Raw genomic sequence first — 15,930 nt, 5'->3', positions numbered from 1 at the left:
AGCCCAGCTGAGTCCTCTGCTGCTGTACAGAACATCTGCAAATGGAAACAGCTTCCAGCCTTTCCTCTTCACTTCACATTTTAAAGATAGTGAAACCTGCCAACGTACCCAGTTCCTGCTAGGCGTGGAGCTGCTGACACCAGAGGTCTTCACCCGAAAGGACAAGGAGCTATCTGAGAGGTTACATGGGCAGCAGGCAGTATCTGTTCAGACAGAGAGGCAGGTGTCTTTATGAAGCATACATGCAAATTTCCTTGGGGTCCACTTGGCCATCAGGGAACATCAGCTGCTTGGCTTCGTGTGCATCAGCTTTAACCCCATCATGGCCAATGACAAACTGCAGGAGTCCAGACCACAGGGGACGCGTGGTGATGATACCTCATTGGATTGCAGCGCCAGCCCTGCTGCAGGATCTATTCCTGGAATCCGGGCTTGCCATCACTGTTCGTATGGTTCCAGTTAGTCACAGGGCTACCTCAAGAGTGGCCAAGCAGTAAGCATGATGCCGTCACAGCTGTGATCTTGCTGAAATAAAATATAACAGTAATAATAATAATAATTAATTAATAATAACGTAGGACCAAATTTCTCCCCGGCAGCCCCCTTTCCTGCATTACAAATCCAGGGTGGAGGCCAGAGAAGGGAGATTCCACACGGCTCCCTTCATGGAAATTTCCCTCTGATTGTTCCACGACGCGAGATCCCTTCCCTTCTCTCTAAGGAATGAAAAGGGGGACCCAGGATCACTGAATCCCCAAAATTAAGCATAGATTTCAGTGATCCACTGGTAGCTAGGCCTCCCACCCACAATCTCTGGGCCTCCACAACTGCTATAGGACCCTCTCTAGCTCCCTGCTAGCACAGGCTCAACAGAGATGTGCTACCAGGGCCTGTCACAGTAGCCACTGCCCACAGGACCTTCTGAAGGGGTGTTGTAGAGGGTGTAGAAGGCTGCACAGAGATGGGAGGGCTGGTTAGAGTAGCTGATGGGCTCAATATCCCAGCCCTAGACTGGTCAGGAAGTTTTGACCTTTCCATACCCAGACTGCAGCCAGACACTCCATCAGTGCAACCTTCATTTACTATATGAGAAAGAGACAGATGAAAAGCCTCCAACTTCTCTTGGGGATCCTGGCAGTTGTAGCTGGGCAGCATCCTGGCAGCTGAGCTTACAGAGAAAAAAATGATCCATTTTCAGTGAAAACTCATCTCAAAAAATGGGTGAAAAGGAAACATTTTTGTTTGGGTCAAAATTTTTCATGCAGGGAAATATCTCTGTTATCCCAGCTCTAGCTCAAATCATGAGGGTCTGTCCCACGTGCTACAGGACCATGCCCCTAGGTGCCAGCACTCACCCTGCATCAGTCTCCCATACTCAGCAGGCCCTAGACTAGGGTGAACAGGAGACCCCCAGTTGCTTTCCCAATCTCCCCCGACCCCATGCGCGAGGGGCCACTCAGATCTCAGATCAAGTGTAGTATCAAGTTTTGCCTTCCCTGAATATTCTTCCGCAACCCACTTCCACACGTTTTTGACAGAAGTGGGCATTTGTCCTGTTTGCTCTTGCCAACTAATTAAGTCAGCAAGAGCAATTGGGACAAATGCCTCCTTTGGGGGGTGGGGAGTCAGGGCAGCTGGCACAGGGCTTAAAAAATGGACTGTATCAGCCAAAACACGACGTGTGGTCACCCTACCACAGACGTCTACTACGGTGGTTACACCAGCTTTATAACAGAGGGAGCCCCTGGAAAAGGCTTGTCTGCAGCAGCCCATCCATTAATGCAACAATTTAAGAACACAAGAATGATCATACTGATGATTCAGACCAATGGTCCATTTAGGTCCATCTAATCCAGTGTCCCGTCTTCTGACAGTGGCCAGTGCAGATACTTCGAGTGATCCCATCCTCTGCCATCTGCTCCCATATACTGGCAATCAGAGGTTTTCAGACACTCAGAGCATGGTGCTGCATACATGATCATCTTGAATTACAGCTATTTATGGACCTATCCTCTATGAACTTACCTAGTTCTTTTTTGGACCCAGTTGTACTTTAGGCCTTAACAACATCCCCTGGCAATGGGTTCCACAGGCTGACTCTGCATTGTGTGAATAAATACTTTATTTTGTTTGTTTTAAACCTGCAGCTCATTAACTTCATGGGTGACCCCCTGATTGTGTTGTGTTATGTGTGTTTATGTTGTGTTATGTGAAGGGATAAATAACACTTCCTTATTCACTTTCTCCACACCACTCATGATTTTATAGACCTCTGTCATAGCCCCCTGTGTCAGAGTGTGACATTATTGACGTGAACTGTTACTGTATAGATAATTGTCGCAACAAAGGTCTGAAAGTTGCACCAAATCTTGTACAAAGGAGATCAAGTAAGGTGTCTATGAAAAGGTTGTAATTTGCTGATTATGATTATGCTGTCTGTATGTGTGTATCATTTTTGTATTTGAAGTTATGAATATTGGCTATGTACTTGTATCTCAATGTGTTTGATTCTAAGTAGCATCAGTGAAGCATTTGGTCAGCTTCTTGAGATAGGAGAAACACTTAACTGACAATGGACTTTGGAAGATTCCAATCTACATCTGACGAGCCTTCTTGGGAACATTCAAGGTAGCATGTGAGCAAAGGCTGCCACCTACAAACTGAGTCATGCATGGACATGTGATTTGCCCATCTGACTCCAAACTCCATCTTGCTGCTGTTATTTTCCACAGTCAGAACAAAGGGGTCCTTCCACATGGCAGAGGATATAAAATGCCCTAGAAACCCTCCATTTTGTCTTAAATCCTGCTTCTTACCTCTGGAGGAACTTTGCTACAAACTGAAGCTCTGAACAAAGGACTGAATGATCCATCCCAGCTGTGGATGGACTCCAGAGACTTGATCTGTGCCTGCAGTTTATTCCATCACTGCTACAAGCCTGAACCCAGAACTTTGCCATTACTGCATGTATTTGACTCCATTTAATCAATTTTAGCTCTCATCTATGTTTCTTTATTTTTATGAATAAACCTTTAGATTCTAAAGGACTGGCAACAGCATGATTTGTGGGTAAGATCAGACTTGTGTATTGACCTGGGTTTGGGGCTTGGTCCTTTGGGATTGGGAGAACCTTTTTTCTTTTACAGGGGTATTGGCTTTCATAACTATTCATCCCCATAAGGAGTGGCACTGGTGGTGATACTGGGAAACTGGAGTATCTAAGGGAATTTCTTGTATGACTTCTGGTTAGCCAGTGGGGTAAAACTGAAGTCCTCTCTGTCTGGCAGGTTTGGTGTGCCTTGGAAGTAGAGAAACCCCAGCCTTGGGCTATAACTGCCCTGCTCTAAACAATTTGTCCTGAATTCATACTCTCAGCAGTGTCCCACCAGAGGCAGCTTTGTTACATAGGACACTGTAGGGAAAGTTGCAATCAGCTCCTACCACTCCAGTCCTAATCAGGGGAAATAGGTTGGGGCTGGGCAACTAGTGAGGACTGACCTGGAAACTGGCAACACCTGCCAGCCTTGTTAACAGGGTCTAAAAGCTTGGGAGGAAGTGAGAGTAAGCGCAGAAGGAGCTAGGAACCTATTACTCTGTTTCCACTAAAGCCAGACCTAAAAATCGTCTGTAAATAGTGGGAGTTTGGGGGTGGGAACCAGATACATGAATAAAGAGCACAGGTATAGCACCAGCTTGCAGTGGTCCTGAGTCATTGGGAAGCGGGGCAAGGAGGCTGAACCAGTGGGGCATGGTGAGCATCCTGTTATACCCCCTCTAGTCAGCTCTTTGCCAAGCTAAAATGTCTGGGATTTTTCAATCTCTCTTCATATGGAAGCTATTCCATAGCCCTGAACATTTTTGTCACCCTTCTCTGTACTTTTTCCTGTTCTAATATCTCTTATATGAGATGGGGTGACCAGAACTGCACACACAGTATTCAAGGTGTGTGCATACCATGGATTTATATACAGGCAAGCTATTTTCTGTCTTATTATCTATCTCTTTCCTAATGTTTCTAACATTCTGTTAACTTTTTTTGACTGCTGCAGCACATTGAATGGATGTTTTCAGAGAGCTATCCACAATGCCTTCAAGATCTCATACTTTACATTGAGTACTTTTGTCTTGTCTGCAAATTTTGCCACCTCACTAATTACCTTTTTTTTTCCAGATCAGTTATCAATATGATGAACAGTACAGACTCCAGGAGGACACCATTCTTTACCTCTCTCTCTTCTGAAAACTCATCCTTTATTGCTATCTTTTGTTTCCTCTCGTTTAACCAGTTACTGATCCATGAGAGGACCTCCCTCCTTCTCCCATGACTGCTTACTTTTCTTAAGAGGCTTTGGTGAGGGACCTTCTTTAAGACTTTCTGAAAGTCCTAGTACACTATGTCCACTGGATCACTCTTGTCCACATGTTTGTTGACCCTCTCAAGATAATTGTAATAGATGGGTGAGGCATGATTTCCCTTTGAAAAACTGTGATGATTCTTCCCCAATAAAATGTGTTCATCTATGTAACTGATAATTCTGTTCTTTACTATATTTTCAACCAATTTGTATGGTACTGAATTTAGCTAATAGGCTTCAAAATCAGCTTCACAACTGCCAGTCATCTGGTACAGAGGCTGATTTAAGTGATAGGTAACTTACCACAGTTAGTTATTCTGTAATTTGATATTTGAATTGCTTCAGAACACTTGGGTGAATCCCATCTGGGCCTCATGACTTATTACTAGGTCTGTCAAGCAATTAAAAATGAATTGTGATTAATCACACAATTAAAACATTTAATTGAGATTAATCTCATGATTAATCATGCTGTTAAAAATAATAGAATACCATTTATTTAAATATTTTTGGATGTTTTCTACATTTTCAAATAGTAATTTCTGTTTTAACAAAGAATAAAAAGTGTACAGTGCTCCCTATATTTTTGATTACAAATATTTGCACTGTAAAAAAAAAAAAGAAAAAGAAAAGGTATTTTCAATTACTGTAGTGCAATCTCTTTATCATGAAAGTTGAACTTACTAATGTGAAATTATGTACAAAATAACTGCATTCAATAATAAAACAATATTAAACTTTAGAGCCGAAAAGTCCACTTAGTCCTACTTCAGCCAATCGTTAAGACAAACAAGTATGGTTACAATTTGCAGGAATTTGCTGCTGGCTTCTTGTTTACATCCCCTGAAAATAAGAACAGGTGTTCACATGGCACTGTTGTAGCCGTTTGATATTTACTTGCCAGATATGATAAAATTCACATGTCCCTTCATGCTGCAAGCAGCGTTCCAGAGGACATGAGTCCATCCTGATGACGGATTCTGCTCGATAAAGATCCAAAGAAGAGCAGACTGATGCATGTTCATCATCTGAGTCAGATGCCACCAGCAGAAGGTTGATTTCTTTGTTTTGGTGGCTCAGGTTCTGTAGTTTCCACATTGGAATGTTGCTCTTTTAAGAGTTCTGAAAGCATGCTCCACACCTCATCCCTCTCAGATTTTGGAAGGCACTTCCGATTCTTAAACTGTGGGTTGAGTGCTGTAGCTATCCTTGGAAATCTCACATTGGTATCGTCTTTGTGCTTTGTCAAATCTGCTATGAAAGTGTTCTTAAAACAAACATGTGCTGGATCATCACCCAAGACTGCTATAACATGAAATATATGGCAGGATGTGGGTAAAACAGAATAGGAGACATATAATTCTCCCCCAAGGAGTTCAGTCACAAATTTAATTAATGCTTTTTTTTTTAAAGAGCATCATTATTATGGAAGCATGTCCTCTGGCATGGTGGCTGAAGCATGAAGGGGCATATTAATGTTTAGCATACCTGCCATGTAAATACCCTGCAATGATGGCTACAACAGTGGCATGGGAACACTTGTTCTCACTTTCAGGTGACATTGTAAATAAGAAGCAGACAGCAGTATCTCCCGTAAATGTAAACAAACTTGTTTGTTTTAGTGATTGGCTGAACAAGAAGTAGAACTGAGCGAAGTTGTAGGATCTAAAGTTTTAGATTACACTACAGTACTTGTGTGAAGTGAATTGAAAAACACTATTTTTTATCATTTTTACTGTGCAAATATTTGTCATAAAAAAGAATAATATAAAGTGAGCACTGTACACTTGGTTTTCTGTGTTACAATAGAAATCAATATATCTGAAAATGTAGAAAAAAATCCAAAATATTTAATACATTTCTATTGGAATTCTATTGTTTAACAGTGTGATTAATCTTTTTATTAATCATGTAAGTTAGCTGTGATTGATCAACAGCGCTACTTGTTACTGTTTATTTTGTCTATTTGTTCCGAAACCACCTCTACTGACACTTCAATTGGGGACAGTTCCTCAGATTTGTCACCTAAAAAGATTGGTTCAGGTGCAGGAATCTTTCTCACATCCCCTGCAGTGAAGACTGATGCAAAGAGTCCATTTATCCTCCCTGCAACAGCTTAATCTTCCTTGAGTGCGCCTTTAACTCTTCAATCTTCCAAGGGCCCCACTCATTGTTTTGCAGGCTGACCACTTCCGCTGTACTTCATAATATTTGCTCTTAGTTTTTGTGTAATTTTCTAATTGTTTTTCAGGTCTTTTGAACTAGTTACACAACCCACATTTAACAAGTATGAGCCACACCTCTAAAAAAATCAGGGGATTGCTTTAAAAATAATGAGATTTAAAAATATACTAATGTGGGGGTCATTTGCATGTGCCTTTGGTGTTTGAGCCTTTGAGGTACACCTGCTTCAGGTTTTCTAGGGCTTTTTTTTTTTCTGCAACTCACTTTTTTTTTTTTTTTAAGAAAACCGAAAGCTGAGATTCCTGTGCAACGTCTTGATCCCAGAAGTTGGGGCTTTAAGAAAGACAGGAAATAGTGCGAGACGCCCAGTAAAATCCCAGGAAGTGGCACTGTTGGCCGTATCTCAAGCGGAGCACCCACAAACGAAGACACTAGGGGTTGGTTAGGGAACATTTCTGGTCACAGAGTTAATCTGTGGCGGATACGCTGGTTCCCTCTGCACTAGGCTACAGAGACCCCGGCTGTAAGTAACAGGGTTACACCACAGGCAGCCGGACATAACGGTGACTGTCTCGCAGATTCACTGGTTTCTGAACAACAGTTCAGAGTGTCTCCTCCTCATGTTCAGGCATGAGACATGCACTCACCCAGCAAGCAAGCAAGCTAGCTCTCTACTGGAACCAAACAACCCTCTCCCCCAGATCTAGCTGTCCCCAAACTTGGAGATGTTGGAAATTTGGATGAAGGGTGTGAGGTCAGTCTCCAGTGCTAAAGCAGATCTCATTGCTCAGGGTGAGGGTGGTGTCAGGATCAGACCAAGGGGCAATGCAGCAGGGCTCTATTCAGCCAGGCTACACTCTCAAAATCCTTCGCTCTTTGAAACCATGTCCTGATTCCCCCTCTTACTGCCGAGCTGCAGGAGGAGTCCAGAACTCTCTCATTAAATGTGCTTTCTAATAACAGGCCTCATCAGCAAGGGGTGTTGAGGAATTCAGGTTCTCCGTCCACTGCCCAAAACTATCCTTATGAGCTGTACAGAGCTGAAATCTCTCTAAGGCACTTAGCTGTGGCCCCAATTATTGTAGCATCCGAGAACCTCACAATGTATAACATATTTTTTTTTTAGTACAATATCCTGTGCAGTAGGGTAGTACTACTAAAACCTCTTGGCAGATCTCAAGGCTAGAAGAGACCATTGTGATCACCTAGTCTGACCAGCTGTATAGCACAGGCCAGAGACCTGCCCCGAAATAGTTCCTACAATGTTACCATATGTCATAAATATAAAGGGAAGGGTAACCACCTCTCTGTATACAGTGCTATAAAATCCCTCCTGGCCAGAGGCAACTTTCTGTTACCTGTGAAGGGTTAAGAAGCTCAGCTAACCTGGCTGGCTCCTGACCCAAAGGACCAATAAGGGGACTAGATACTTTCAAATCTTGGGGGAAGGAAGGCTTTTATTTTGTGCTCTTTGTTTACGTGTTGGGTTTCTCTTGGGACTGAGAGAGGCCAGACAGAAATCCATCTTCTCCAACCCATCCTAATCCAAGTCTCTAATACTGCAAACAGTATAGGTAAGCCAGGTAAAGCGGATTAGTTTATCTTTTGTTTTATGTGAATTTCCCCTGTGTTAAGAGGGAGGTTTATTCCTGTTTTTTTTTTGTAACTTTAAGGTTTTGCCCAGGGGGGATCCTCTGTGTTTTGAATCTGATTACCCTGTAAAGTGTTTTCCATCCTGATTTTACAGAGGTGATTCTTTTACCTTTTCTTTAAATAAAATTCTTCTGTTAAGAACCTGATTAATTTTTCATCGTTCTTAAGATCCAAGGGTTTGGGTCTGTGTTCACCTGTACCAATTGGTGAGGATTCTTATCAAGCCTTCCCCAGGAAAGGGGGTTGGGGATTGGGGGTGGGTATTTGGGGGGAAGACATCTCCAAGTGGTCTCTTTTCCTGTTCTTTGTTTAAAACACTTGGTGGTGGCAGCATACTGTTCAAGGACAAGGCAAAGTTTGTACCTTGGGGAAGTTTTAAACTTAAGATGGTAAGAATAAGCTTAGGGGGTCTTTCATGCAGGTCCCCACATCTGTACCCTAGAGTTCTGAGTGGGGAAGGAACCCTGACACCATAGTTTTCAGAACTCCCAACAGGGGCAATTTAACAATTTTATTCCAGGTGGAGTTAGGAATAAATCAATAGGAACTCAGCAGTTCAGTCAGATCAAGGATTAAATGCAAGTAGGCGTGCTCTTGTCTAACACTTCAGTTGACTAGATTTAAGCACACAAACATAAGCCATATGTTTAGAACATCCCAAATATTTACCAATATTCTGAGACAGTATTGAGTAATCTATGATGGGGTAGTGCTGGCCAAACACCTCCCTACCAAGGAGTAAACGTGTCAGGAAAAACATCTCCCGCAGGATAGCTCCAGAGGACTGCTCCAAAGTACACTATAGTAGCTAATCTTTTATATCTAACTTCTGCAAAATGCATACGTCACAATGACCTCTACTGGAGCATCACTTTTCTAACTTTCAATAAACCTTTAATATCAGATGCAGCTAGATTCAAGGTTTTCTAGCCACCAAGGTTTTCAGTCTCATTTGTTTAATTGCCTGTCCCCTCCTCCCATTCTGATTAGCAGAAACTGCTAGCTAGATATGACCTTGCTTCTGAAAACCTGTCTCCAAATTGACCCTTAGCTATGTAGTGTTCTATTTCATTAATTTATGGTGGCTGAATGCATATAATGTGGTTGCAATTGGCTTGATCATGTTCTGGGGTATACACACCCCTCAAATCCAAGGCTACATTCCCCTCCTTAAAGTCCACATATCTTTAATATTAAGGCCTTTATCTGTATATAACAAGTTTAGTGAGTTACTTCTGAAGGTCCATCATTAGGCTTAAGGCTCTCAGCTAAGACGAAGCAAGAATCTTCTTGCTGCCACTCTACCGTTTCATCCCTGACCTTGCTTCGTTGAAGACCAGGCATCATATACTAATTTTGGGGAGTACCCATAATCTGTAAAACTGCTGGCTTTTCAACCAATCAATCTTCCTTTGAATCCAGTATATCAGTACTAGGGACACAACAGCCAACACCACGTGAAACATTAGAATCACTATAATTTAATGTCAGGCCAAATTAAACCCCCAGTGATGTGAGGGACCATCTCAACAATGTCTCCCACCAATTTTGTTCTGAATCTCTGATACTGCTGGAAGAGGAGCTGATGACACTAGAGGTCTTCAGCCAAAAGGAAAAGGAGTCATTGGAGAGGTTGCACATGCAGCAGGCTGTATCTGTTCAGATAGGGAGGCAACTGTCTTTATGAAGCATGTTCGCACATTCCCGTGGGGGCCACTTGGCCATCAGGGAAGCTCAGCTCCTTGGCTTAGTGTGCACCAGGTTTAACCCCCATCACAGCCAATGGCAAACTGCAGAAGGCCAAATCACAGGGGACGTGTGGTGATGCTGCCCAACTGAACTGCAGCCCAAGCCCTGCTGCAGGCTCTATTCCTGGAATTAGGTTTTGTTGTCACTGTTTGTATCATTCTGATTAGTCACATGGCTACCTCGGAGACAGGTAAGTGGCAACGATGATTCTGTCACAAATGTGATCTCACTGTAATAAAATAATTAATAATAATGATATAGGACCAGTTTTTTCCCCAGCAGCCTCCTGTCCTGCATTACAAACCCAGGGTGCAGGCCAGGGTAGGGAGATTCTACCAAGCGCCCTACATGGAAATTTCCCTCGGATTGTTCCAGGAGGGGTGGTCCATTCCCTTCTCCCTAAGGCATAACACAGGGCCCCAGGATCCAGGGCGTCCCCAAAGGTATACACAGATCTCAGTGATCCACCTTGAGCGAGGCCCACACACCCACAATCTCTGGGCCTCCACAAATGCTCCTGAAAGCTCCCCAGCTCCCTGGTAGCATAGGTTCATCAGAGATGAGCTACCAGGGTCTGTCACAATAGCCACCACTCACTGAATCTGCTTAAGGGGCATTGCACAGGGTTGAGGGGGTGCACAGAGAGTTGATGGGCAATATACCCCAGCCATAGACTGGTCGAAAGGTTTCATACCTAGAGTGCAGCCATAGACTCTGTCAGTGCAACCTTCATCTATGTTACGAGGGAGAGTCAAATGAAAAGCCTCCAGTTTTTGTTGGGGATCCAGGCAGCTGCAGCTGGACAGCTCATGCACCTGAGCTTTCAGAGAAAAAATATCCATTTTCTATGACAACTCACCCCTAAAAAGTGAATTAAAAGGAAACATTTCAGGTTGGGTCAAAATTCTGTTTTCCAGCCCAGCTCTAGCTCAGCCCAGGAGCCTCTGTCCTCATGCTGCAGGATCACATCCATCAGTGGAACAATTTAAGGACATAAGAACAGCCATATTGGGTCAGACCCCCCGTCCCGGTCCATCTAACCCAGTGTCCTGTCTTCTGAGAGTGGCCTGAGCAGATACTGCAGAGGGAACTAACAGAACAAGGCAATTATTGAGTGATCAGCCCCTGCGGTCTGGTCCAAGCTTCTAGCACTCAGAGACTTTGGGACACCCCAGATCATGGGGCTTCTCTTTCTAAATCTTATATTGAGAAAAAAAGAATATACAAATGGTCATACTGGGTCAGGCCAATGGTCCATTTAGGCCAGTATCTTCCAGGAGTGTCTTCCAAGAGTGGCCAATGCTAGGTAACCCAGAGGGAACGAACAAAACAGGTAATAATCACCTGTCAACCATTCCCAGATTATGGCAAACAGAGGCTAGGTACACCATCCCTGCCCACCCTGGCTCATAGCCATTGATAAACCTATCTTTCATGAATTTATCTAGTTCCTTTTTTAACCCTCTTAGAGTTTTGGCCTTTACAACATCCCCTGGCAAGGAGTTCCACAGGTTTACCCCCCCCCCCAATGTATTTATAATGAAATCCAATCCCCACTCAGCCTGCATTGTGTTAGGCTAAATGAGCCAAGCTCTTTCCATTGCCCTAACAATCTGAGGAGCCCTTCTCCATAGCTGTTCCAATCTGAATTCATCATTCTTGAATGAGTGATGAGAATTTAACAGTTTTTCAGTAAAGGTCTCACCAGTACCTGATATAAGGATATTAAAAATTCCCTGTCTCACTGACACATTCTAGGATCTCATCTGCCTTGTTGACAGCCACATCAGATTGGTGGCTCACAGTCATCCTGGGACTAACTAATATAACCAAGTGTTTCTCCTCCTCCGTTGTTTCCAACTTACCCTTGGCTGTATAAACAGGGGTGTAGTGAGTAGAAGTAGGGAAGACTGAAAGGTGGCTTGATGATAGTGTACAAGCACTTTCAGAGGGATGAAATACCAGATACTAATGGGCTCCTTAATCCAGCAGGGTAATTTATAACAAGAAACAATGGCTGGAAACTGAAGACAGACAAATTAAATTTGGAAATGAGGCACACATTTTTAGCAGTGAGGGTGACTAACCAGTTAAGCAACCACCAAGGGAAGTGCTGGATTCTCCTGCTATCTCCAGACCAAGACTTGGCGCCTTCCTGGAAGATATGCTTTAGAGGAACACATGTGGTAGACATTCAGGCACCCTGCCCTTCCCTCTAAGGCAGAGGTGGGCAAACTATGGCCCACAGCCCTTGAGCTCCTGGCCATGGAGGCTCACCCCCAGCCCCTTCCCTGCTGCCCCTCTCCCCCACAGCCTCAGCTCGCTGCGCTGCCAGCACTCTGGGCGGTAGGGGTGCGAGCTCCTGCCAGGCAGCATGGAGGTGTGTCTGGCTCTGGCCGGGCGGCGCGGCTGCCAGTCCTGGTGCTCTGAGCAGCATGATAAAGGGGTCGTGGCGGGGGGGGGCTGGATATCGGGCAGTCAGGGGACAAGGAGCAGGGGGCAATTGGATGTGGTGGAGGTTCTGGGGGGTGCAGTCAGAGGACAGGGAGAAGGGGGTGGTTGGATAGGCGTGGGAGTCCCGGGGGGGTCTGTCAGTGGGTGTGGGTGTGGGTGTGGCTAGGGATCAGGGCAGTTAGGGGACAGGGACCAGGGGGGGTTGGATAGGGGGTGGGGTTCCAGGGGGGTGGTTAGTTGTGGGGGGTCCTGTGAGGGGGCAGTCAGGGGACAAGGAGCAGGGGGTGTTGAATGGCCTGGAGGTTCGGAGGAGGGCAGTCAGAGGGTGGGAAGTTGGAGGGGCGGACAGGTAACGGGGGCCAGGCTGTTTGGGGAGGCACAGCCTTCCCTACCGGGCCCGCCATACATTTTCAGAACCCCGTCGTGGCCCTCAGGCAAAAAAGTTTGCCCACCCCTGCACTAAGGTCCTTGCAATGACTTACTCTCAGCCTGGGACACTTACAACAAGAGCCCCCTTTGTGGAGTTTCATTTATTCAGTCTTCTGTAAAGCACAGACTCTCCTACCTTCCGGCCCCATCTCCCTCCTTTACTCATGAGCCCCCGCCCTCAGCGACCTCCTTGCAGGGGGCTGCATTGGTTTAGGCTTGCTGTATTCCCTGCTTCTCCTTTTCCCCTGAGGCCCTGCCCTCTGCCCAATCTTTTCCCCTAAGCCCCGCCCCCTGCTCTTCCTCTTCCCCTGAAGACCCACCCCTCTGATCAGACCTCAGCTTGATTTTGGTAAGAGCTGCCCAGGGAGCCACTGTGCAGAGCCCCGGACTCACCAGTTTCCCTGGTTTGAACATCCTGGGGGGTGAGGAGACAGGGTGGGGGCTTCTTTCAGGCAGCTTTTATTATGGTCTACCTCTGGCTTGTAGCCTGGGCAGGGGATGGAGCCTTGGGTAATGAGGAGGAGCAGGGGATGGGATCTCAAGGAGGACAACAAGAGGCAGGTCATAGAGGGGATGGGGCTCCTGCACCTGTCCTGCTTTTGCCTTTTGAGAGGTGGTCACCCTACGATGAATGTGCTGGACGGGGATAGGAGCTAGCTGTGTCTTTGTTGGGGAGTTGAGACCCACTTCCACCCCTTTGCATTGCTGGGGCAACACAAACTGAGGGGAGGAGGAGGGAATCTAGGCCTGAGTATCTTGCCAGGCATCCTGTGTCAGGCCCTCACTCACACAGCCAGCTCTGCCCTGCTTTGGTGGGGAGTGGGCTCAGCAGGTGTGTGGTGTGCAGAGCCGTCAACAGGTGAGCTGGGGGCGCTGTGTGAATGGCTTCTCCTGGGGCTCTGACATTAATCATGTCTCTGACATGACGCAGTCACACGCACCTGGCTGAGGGCGTGGGGGAAGGATGGGTTCCATGCCCCTTGAATAACCCCTGTCCATCGCTGGTGCAGCACCCATGGGTCATGCAGCACCCAGAGCTCTCAGGAAGGGCCAGGACTGCGACTGCAAGACAGCCCTGCACCTTTTTGCAGGGCACTTGTTTTTTAACTAGAGACGGAACAGCTACAGACTGGTGGCAATAGGAAACAACCTCCAAGTCCCTTCTCTTTATTGACTGCATCAACAAGAATAGTGAGATTGGAGCAGCCACCGATGTGGCTTTTTATTAGCCAACATCTCACCTGTCCCCTGGCTCTCCACGAACTCATTCAATTTTGAAATGCTGCTGCCTGCCTTGGTTTGATTCCACCAGTGCATTGCCCTCCCTCAACAGTGTTTAGGGACAGCCCATCACCCATTGCTCCAGGTCTTAGACGCCACCTGAACCACTCTCTACAGAGTGGAGATCAGTAGCTCATGTCCTCTCAGACGTAAGTGTCCAGGATGGAATAGGTGGCCTGTATATTTCATGCCCATATCAGCAGCACAGGATCCAGGTAATGAACTGACTCTTTATTTGACGAATACCCTGATTATCCTCGCACGAAGGTGTTTGCTTTTCACACTGTACACAATTGGGTTCATCAGGGGTGGGACAAGCAGGTAGACATAGCCCAGGAGAATCTGAAGCAAGTGAGAAGAGTTGTTCCCAAATCTGTGTATCACAGATAAGCCAATTTCTGGTGTGAAGAAGAGCAAGACGGCGCAGAGGTGGGACATGCAGGTGTTCAGGGCCCTGAGGCTCTCCATGGGGGACGCGACGCTCAGCACTGTTTTGATGATCATCACATAAGAGAGAAAGATGAGGAACAAATCCAACCCAACTGTTAAGAGCTTAACAGACAATCCATAGATGCTGTTGACTGTGATGTCTGAACAAGCCATCTTCATGACCTCCTGGTGCAGGCAGTAGGAATGGGAGAGGATATTGGCTCGACAATATCGGAACCGTTTAAGGAGAAAGGGGACTGGGAATACTAGGACCACCCCTCTTAGCACAAACACCAGTCCCAGTTTGGCTATTCTTGGTGGAGTTAAGATGGAAGCGTATCTCAGTGGGTTACAGATTGCAACAAAACGGTCAAAGGCCATCAGCAACAGCATGGAGGATTCAGTTAATGAAAGTGAGTGGATGAAGAAGACCTGGGCAAAACAGGCATCGAGGCTGATCTCCCTAGAGTTAAACAAGTATATGCCCAGTATCGTTGGCATGGTGGATAACGATAAACCAAGGTCTGTGACAGCCAACATGGAAAGGAAAATGTACATGGGCTCATGGAGGCTTGGATCTGTTTTTATAATGAACAGAATGACTGAATTTCCTAATATCGAAATAACATACATGAAACAGAAGGGGATAGAGATCCAGAGATAGATGTCTTCCTGCCCAGGTATCCCTGTGAGAAGGAAGACTGCAGAGTTGAATTTGGTGTCATTGAGAGCTGACATAATGTACTGGGCTGGTCCGAGGTGTTTTGAGCTTTCTTTCCTGAAAAAAAAAAGAACAGGAGACTAGATAATATTTAACTAGACATGTTTCTGATCTCAGGGGAAGGCTAGAGAATCCCATGAGCTGAAGGAAGATTAGCAAAAATATTGTCTTGGTTCTTCATCACTGATAGGAAGATAGGCATTGCCAGATTGGATCAGACCTGTAGTCCGTATAGCTCAATATCCAGTGGTCAGTTCCAGATGCTGTAGAGGACAATCCAAGAAGCTCTGCATTAGGCAACTATGAGATAAACTGCTCTCAGGGAATGTTTCCCCCTGACACCTACTAGTTAGAGACATATTTTTGGTATAAATAAAGAAGGTTTAAAGCCCTTACAGATTCTTTTAAAAACTCCCATTATTGTAATTTAATTTTCTGCTTAGCCATATGAACATCCCATTCCTCTTTGAATCTCTCTGAGTTCTTGGTCCCATTGATATCTTGTGGCTGGGAGTTCCACAGCCTACTTGAGCACTATGTGATTTTACAGTTGTGACTTTACCACACACACAGTTTCTTGCCCTCCATGTCTGAGTGTGCCCCATTGTATCATGACATGTGTGTAAACACATGGTGATAATGGTCATTGTATTTATCTGTGCTGCATAGAAGCTA

The 15,930-nt window shown here is 45.4% G+C and overlaps 1 protein-coding gene across 1 annotated transcript; it reads right to left on the bottom strand.

The window, feature by feature from the left end:
• Nucleotides 1-14,336: 14,336 nt before the first annotated feature.
• Nucleotides 14,337-15,272, bottom strand: LOC140915384 (olfactory receptor 51G2-like). Its single transcript, XM_073354994.1, has one exon. It carries the CDS (start codon nt 15,270-15,272, stop codon nt 14,337-14,339), a length of 936 nt encoding a protein of 311 aa, XP_073211095.1.
• Between the last annotated feature and the right edge of the window lie 658 nt (nt 15,273-15,930).

The sequence above is a fragment of the Lepidochelys kempii genome, chromosome 1 (assembly GCF_965140265.1).
Source record: "Lepidochelys kempii isolate rLepKem1 chromosome 1, rLepKem1.hap2, whole genome shotgun sequence".
Taxonomy (NCBI): Eukaryota; Metazoa; Chordata; order Testudines; family Cheloniidae; genus Lepidochelys; species Lepidochelys kempii.
The sequence above is the reverse complement of the archived record's forward strand: the minus strand, read 5'-3'. Positions and strand labels throughout refer to the sequence as shown.